Source organism: Lepus europaeus, chromosome 2 (assembly GCF_033115175.1).
Source record: "Lepus europaeus isolate LE1 chromosome 2, mLepTim1.pri, whole genome shotgun sequence".
NCBI classification, from domain to species: Eukaryota; Metazoa; Chordata; class Mammalia; order Lagomorpha; family Leporidae; genus Lepus; species Lepus europaeus.
The window spans coordinates 64,564,769-64,572,623 of NC_084828.1; the positions used below are offsets into that span (position 1 = coordinate 64,564,769).

General features: G+C 38.5%; 1 protein-coding gene across 1 annotated transcript in view; it reads left to right on the top strand.

Moving 5' to 3' along the window:
• LOC133747973 (T-cell receptor-associated transmembrane adapter 1) overlaps window positions 1-7,342 on the top strand; it is a 34,284-nt gene extending 26,942 nt beyond the window's left edge. The window contains exons 5-6 of the mRNA XM_062176464.1: window positions 776-864; window positions 6,901-7,342. Of these exons, the coding sequence (XP_062032448.1) occupies window positions 776-864; window positions 6,901-7,158 (347 nt within the window). The 3' untranslated portion in view covers window positions 7,159-7,342. The remainder of the gene's footprint in view (window positions 1-775; window positions 865-6,900) is intronic.
• The last annotated feature ends 513 nt before the right edge of the window (window positions 7,343-7,855 follow it).

Here is a 7,855-nt window from a genome sequence, read left to right on the forward strand (position 1 = left end):
TTTTTCATAATATGCATTTTGCATGGATTCTTGATCAAATTGCTGACTCTACATTTCTACCAGGATACTGACCATCTTACCTCTCTGCCTTTCCCTTTTAAATGAGCATACTGGGTGAAGAAATAAGCATGTCCACAAAGGATGAAATAAGCATATAGATCTACTGGCTGTTGGACACTGTACAAAAGCCCCCAAAAGTTAGGACCAGCATCATATGACCTCAGATCCTTAGCACAACCTGACTAGGCTGTCCAGTCATGGATTTACAGTAGAGGTATTCATTATTTAAACTCTCTGTTACCAAATTAAAATATTGGACTTTAAAACGCCGCTGAGTAAAACTTCTTACCCACAGAGGAAACTACAAAATTGTACGTTCACTGTTTTATGCACCATGCACAATACACAGTCACTCCTAAATAGCAAAAAACACAGGCAGTCCTGTGTTTAACTCATGGGATCTCTAGAACATCTAAGTGGTAGTTTAAGTTAAGACCATCATGCCTTACAATAGTATTAAAAATATATTATCCAGTCCTGATGGCAGGGATTTCTTTTTTGTCACATAAATGCTGTGGCACCAAAGATTTTACCATCTCATTTGCAGGTGAGGATTTGCGCTTCTTTTGTTCCTTACATCTCCACCAAAAAGTCTCTACCACAGAATTCTTGAGGGCTGTATATTTAAAGTGAAATAATATTTGAGGCATGTATTTTTACTTGTGCTGGCATTTTTTATTTTTCAATTATAAATCATAATCTTTTGGCTCTCAAGAACCAATAGATGAAAACTGCTATGAACAAATGAAAGCCCGACCAGAGAGATCTATAAATGAGATGCAAGAAGTCCCCCCATCTACACAGGTAAGTTTTTCTTCTGCATCAAGAGTCACTGTCCATCTAGGTCAGGACATATGAATGTTTCGGAGCACAAAGCATTGCATCCTGACACACATCTGATGTGGACTGTTAGAAATTTTGCGATTTGAATCAGGCATTGGCTTCTGGAACCTGAATTCTAAAGGTAAACATAGAGGCTAGTATTTAGAGCTCAAGTCACACCTGAGTACAAATTGTGTACAATTACAAAGGTGATAGATTTGAAGGGAAAGGTGGGATGATTCCTAAATACTCAATTCAGCTTTTCCTTTCAGGTTGAAAAATTATGTGTATCACAAAGATAATTATAAAGCTGTCACGTGTATAATACTCACAAGACTTAGACGTCAGGTATTCATGAGGGAAAGAGAAGGCGTAGTCAGGCAATTTAGCTGTATTTTACAAGGCAAATGAGAGCAAGTTTTAATGCAAGCCCTAATGGCTATGGTCTTAAGAGATTATGAAATATACACATAGTTTACATAGCGATAGGCATGACTAAAACCAAGTGAAATGGATAATTTCTCTTTCTCCTACTACACTGACTTCAACACCCTTAGATATAGCACTGACTTCATCAAAAGTCACTCAAAATTCTTAGCTTAATGCTTGTGGAGTGTCCTAAATTTCAGTTAAAGTGGTCTTCTTCCATCTCCTCCCAGGTTCCTTCACTTATGTTCTTTCTCATAACTTCCATAGAAATAGTCATAGAGTCAGCATTTCCCAAGCAGCTGTTTATGCCAGGCCTTGGATCATGGGCATTATCACCCTACGTTCATATGAGGAAGGCAGACTCATTGTTCCCATTTTGTAAATTCTTGCAAAGGATGGATAACTTGTCCCAGAAGACTGAGGTACTAAGGACAGAGACAGAATCCAAACTTAGTCCTGTCTAACAGAAGACACTCTCTTCCCTAAATGGATCACATCTTGGAAACTTTCTATTAAGAGAATTTTCTCTTTTCCTTATGTGATTCCTCTAAGAAATTAGAATTCTTGAATATTTTATAAGAAACCAAGATGTGGTAAGGTCTGAGTGATATATAAAGTCACCAAGTGACAGGTATATCTGTCATCTGATGTTCGGTTAATTATAAAATATATTTTTAGATAAAAGGTGTGAAAGCCTACATAATATTATCTGCTAAATCTATGATAATAAAAAGAAAACCTTTCAAAGCAGGTTAAATACAGCCCAATCATCTAAAATGTAGGGACTCACAGCAGCTTAGTTGTAAAAGTATTAACAATTTTAATTAGAAGTTACTATTTTATACATAAGAATTATGCAAGCTGGTTTTATTTGAGCTGCATGAGGTTTGTACTCATGTAAATACTGCACCTTAGAATGTCATTAAAAGTCTGCCTGTTACACACACACAAATATGTAAAGATGCTTCTAAAATCAGTCTTCATTCTTTAACACTACTCTCATAAATTTAATTTCATAAATTAGACTTACTTTATATTTGCTCAATTTTATTTTGTTGCAATGAACAAAGTCATAAAAAATACCATTTGCTACTATAATATTTTGTTACTTTGGTTAGTCACAAAAGCATGAGGAATCTAAAATATTACATACAAAGTCTTGATAAAGTGTTTGTTGAAAAAATGTAAATAACTTCCCTGCCCTTTGAACATGATGGGTGCATTTCAGATATAGTAATTTCAGAATCTCAGTTAATTAACTAGGAAGGATTAATTAGAAAGACTAGTAATAGAACGAGTCCACAAGATTTCCTGTAGCTTAAAACCTTTGAGGAATTCAAGTGAAAGCCTTTTCCTCTTACCTTCAGGTCCAAATCTCTAGTCAATCTCTCCCTTTCTTTCCATGTTAGAGGCATCCTCTCCTCTTTCCAAAGCTAAAACTTTTATTTATGCTCCTAACTATTTCCCCTAATTCTTTGTAGATTTTGGACCTTTTGTTATTTAACTTTTCTCCATTTTCATGTTTGTCTTTAAATTAATCATTATTATTTGCTTACCAATATATACAAATTTCTCAACATTAAAAAAACCCACAGAACAATACCTTAGTTCCATTGTTTGTTCCTCTAATTTCTAAATAGTTCTTCCCCTCCTCTGTTGTTTCTATTTCTTTCCTTAGATGTTCAATCTTTTACCCTGGCTAGATATCTTCCACCCATGCACTTAACTGTAACAGTGCTGTCAAAGTCTCACATGACTATTAAATGTACAAATTCATGGCCCATTCTCAAGAGTCTGATTCTTTGAACACTTCATGAAGTTGGCCAAGTGTTTTCTAGATCTCCATTATGGTATTTGGAAAGATTTCAGTAATAAGTACAGAAACTGAATTCAAATCAATTTATCATCAGAGGGAAATTATTGCCTCATATAATGGGTATCTAAGCATATATTTTGCTTTGAGGTAATTGAATAAGGGGGTGCTCTCCATTACTCTTCATGAAGTTACTGATTTCATTCCCTTCCGTTATCAGCAAACTTTTCCTTTGAGAGCTGGCAAGCTAGAGGAATCCTTAGATAATTTTCCTCCTGATCCTAGGAAAAAGAGACTTCTATTCCTTGAATGTATGTAGCAGTCCCAAAGTGGCTCTTCTTAAATTACAAGCCATTGGCCACACTCTTGTTAGCATAATGGGTGGCAAATAATGATTGAGATACTGCATATGCAGCATACTTAATCCTGTGCTGGACCTGCTGCATTGCACTATAAATGACAGCCTCTTTAGAAACAGGTAGTGGGAAGGAATTTCCCAAAAGAAAGGGGGTATATTTTTTTAAAAAGAAGAGGGATAGAACAAAGTGATGGGCAGACCAAAAGAAATCCAGAGGTGAGCATCTGGTGTAGTGGTTAAGACACTGCTTGGGAGAAGACAAGCCATCTGGCTGCAGTTGCTTCTAAGACACAGCTTCCAGACTACCTCAGACAAGGTGACCCGCCCTCTGGACCAAGCAGGACAGTGCTTCCTGAGGCCACTCTCAAACACCATAGGACAGACAGCAAGAGAAAAATACCCATATCTATCTCTACACCCAGTTGTCAGCTTCAGAAGTAGCTACAGAATTCAGACTTCTGCCCATTTATCATTATAAGATTATGGGTTTTTCTCTCTCTTTTGAGGGGGATATGTTAGGTAGGAAGTCAGAAATTGAGCCTATATGTGTTGGTGAGTCAGGCCTGAAGACCAGCACCTACTGTGGAAGCTCAGATGCCCAGCATCTTGCACATCAAAGTCCTGCTCAGACCCCATACCCTCCCAGGTGGTCCCAGCCCTTCCCCCAAGGAAAGCTCCCAGGAGAATTCTCTCTCCTCTGGACCAAATGAGTTACCTGACCTGATAAAATGGGGCAATAAAACCTTCTCAGATGCCCTAAGGGAAGCCCCCCTACTCTGCCTGGGTGCCAGCAAATCTGGGGAGGAATTTGCTAATTTTCACCCAACAAGCCCTTCCACCAGGACTCTCCATCCTTTGTCCTGGAGGAGAGGGGGAGGTGGGTAAACAGACTCCCCTAAAAACCTAGGGAGTCCAAACAGACTGTGCTCAGTCTCTGCCTCTCTGCCTGCCTGGCCTACCCAGGTGTATTTTCTCCACTCAACCATGTAACCTCGCTCTCCCCCAGTCCGAGCGACTGGGTGCTTTCTCTCTGTCCCTTCCATTCTGATGGATGCCCTATCCCCAATAAAGCCTTATCACTCTGCAAAAAAAAAAAAAAAAAAAAAAAAAGAAGAAGAAGAAGAAGAAGAAGAAGAAAAGGACATAAAGGACATTGCTTGGGATGCCTGCATACCTGGCTTCCAATCTGGATTCCTGCTAATGTGCAACCTAGTAAGCAATAGATGGCTCAAGTACTTGGGTCCCTGCCATCAATGTAGGTGACTGAGACTGACTTCTGGTTTCCTGACTTCAACCTGGTGGAGTCATGGTTGTTGGAGGTATTTGGAGAGGGAATCAGCAGGTAAACCTCTCTCTCTCTCTCTCTCTCATTATGTGTGTGTGTGTCCTCTTTCCAATTAAAATGAAAACTATCCACACACACATATACCCATATATATATATATATATATATGTGTGTGTGTGTGTGTGTGTGTGTGTATTTCACCCCTTTGTGTTACCAAGTGCTTGTCCAACTCCATTGGCATCTTCCCCACCTGTCTAGTCAGAGTCAAACCTGGTGAATCGTAACAGATGTACAGGAAGAGTAAATCATCACATTTGCCTGGAGTACAGAGTTTATGCAAGGGGACTAGTGGAGATCAAAATTGAAAATGTGAGTAGTGTAAAATAGGGAAAATCTTGAAGGGCAGGATATGAAATTAAGAGTTTAGTGTACAGGCTAAGATTTCAGAGGAAAGGATCATGGAACTTAAACGTTATGTAATTGGAAGATAATTTGAAGGAAGTAGATGAGATAAATGGCAGGGGAAAGTGACTAGAACAAAAACACCAGTCAGGTCTGAATTACAATTTTCCAGTAATGATGATTTTATGAATAAAAAGACAAAGAAACCAAAGTTGTGAGTAGAACCAACTGTTTTGCCTTGTAGAAAACATAAGACTCTCTTACCATGAAAATGAGTGCTAATAGGGAGAAGAATTAGCAGTTTTGTTACTCTAAATGTTGTTTCCTCATCCTTTACCCTTCCCAAATTAATATAATTTGACCTAGGCTTGAACTTAATTTTCAGTACAGAAATACTTGGGTTTTTTTTTTTTTTTTTTTTTTTTTTGACAGGCAGAGGGACAGTGAGAGAGAGAGAGACAGAGAGAAAGTTCTTCCTTTTGCCGTTGGTTCACCCTCCAATGGCCGCCGCGGTAGCGCGCTGCGGCCGGCGCACCACGCTGTTCCGATGGCAGGAGCCAGGTGCTTCTCCTGGTCTCCCATGGGGTGCAGGACCCAAGGACTTGGGCCATCCTCCACTGCACTCCCTAGCCACAGCAGAGAGCTGGCCTGGAAGAGGGGCAACCGGGACAGGATCGGTGCCCCAACCGGGACTAGAACCCGGTGTGCCGGCGCCGCAAGGCGGAGGATTAGCCTGTTGAGCCACGGCGCCGGCCGAAATACTTGGTTTATTCAATGGTTGTCCTACATTTTTAGATTATAATCCTTAATATTTATAATACGATCTGGCTTTGGAGAATAGTTCAAATACTTGTAGCCTCCATATATATTATTTCTATTGATTAACTATAGCAATCCTGGGAGATAGGTATCACTACTCTCATTTTACAAGCAAAGAAATTGAGGCTCCAAATTGTTTATTAAAACTGCTCAATTTCCTATAATCAGTATATGGCAGAATCAGGATTCAGACCAAAGCTTCATACCAAATTCAAGGTCTTGAATTCAGTCTGTTGCTTTCCCAAGTTACCCTATTCTCCTGTTCTACTTGTCCCAGTATTGACCCTGCTTTGGACCAGGGAAGACCACCTGACATTCTTGGATGTGAATGTGTATTTCCAAGGTTAACCTTGGATATCAAGGGATAGTAAGACAAGAAGGAAATAATAGGAGAAGATGGTAAATTTAATTCTTTACCCAATGATCTTCATATGGATGGATACTACTATATTTGTACTGGTGAAATTTAAAAATGTAGAAAAATTGGGGACTTCTTTAAATATCATTAAGTGACCAATGATTAAATACTTATTATGTAGACTTTGTGATTTGTCTAATTGCTTTCTATCATGCCTGATCCCACTTTAATAAATTGAAGTATTGTTAGTAAGAGCAATATACGGCAAGAGTTATTGGAAGAGAAGGAATATGTAGGTGCAGGTATGAATAAATATGAAATGTGTGTGTCACCTTTATAAGAAGTAAATAAAAAGCCATTAAAATTTTCATCTGAGAAATTTCTCCAACTCAGAAGTCTTGAGTGACTATTGCTTTTCAGTCTGTCATCTTAAGTGACAAATGTGGTAAAACCAAGTAACAAGCACAGAAAACAAGTTATTTACTTTGATAGACCATAAAAATTTCCAGAAGTCATCAAAGTTAAAGAACAAACTAACATATCTTTCTTTTCAGGCAACTACTGAAACACAGATGTTTTATGCCTCACTCGATCACAGCTTTAAGGGGAAGTGCAGAAAGCCCAGGAAACAGAACACTCATTTGTCAGACAAGGATGAAAATGAGCAATCACACGCGATGGATGCCAGCATTACTGAGGCCACTTTGGTAGACAGTTTCTCACCAGAGAGCCAGGAAATAGAGGAAAATATTCATGATGACCCTGTTAGACTCTTTGGATTGATTCGTGCTAAGAAAGAACCTATACAATAGTTGGATGAAGACCTAACCTAGTGATTGGGCTCTTCTTGGGGATGGTTGTTTAGAAAACACTGAAAGACCTGGCAGGAAGACAATCTGATCATTTGTTGTGATGATGGCTTACTTCTTATCCAGAGCTTTTGTTCATGTTTTGTTCAAGGTTAAGGCCATGAAAATTAGTCATTTGAATTCATTTTTAAAAATGTCTAAGTAGCAAATATAAAATAAAATCCAATTTGCAAATTGACCCTGACAGCAAAGGCACAAATTCACCAACAATAGCTATTAGGGAAATGGACAAATAATGTTTAAGATCACACTAAAAGAAAAATAAAGACCAACGATTTTTTATAACCACATTTCCATTTCCTTAGCAGTGTGAAACACCCCATAATTGAAAGAAATTTGTCATCACAAGGTATAGGAGATACTAAAACAGGTATTTTTCCTAAATGTAAATGGTTTTGTTAAGTTAAAAACTACTGTAAAGTTAGTGAGTACTCTTACAACAATAAAAAAAAAAAACTCCAAAGGAAGAAGGAAGCAAGGAGAGGGAAGGAAAGGGAATGGGGGGGGGGGGGTTGAGAGCAAGAAGGAGGAGGGGGGAAAGAGAAAGAAAGGAAGGGAAGATAAACAGAAGGAGGAAAGAAGAGAGAGAAAAAAAGGAAGAAAGAGAGAAAGAGAGAGGAAGGAAGGAAGGAAGGAAGGA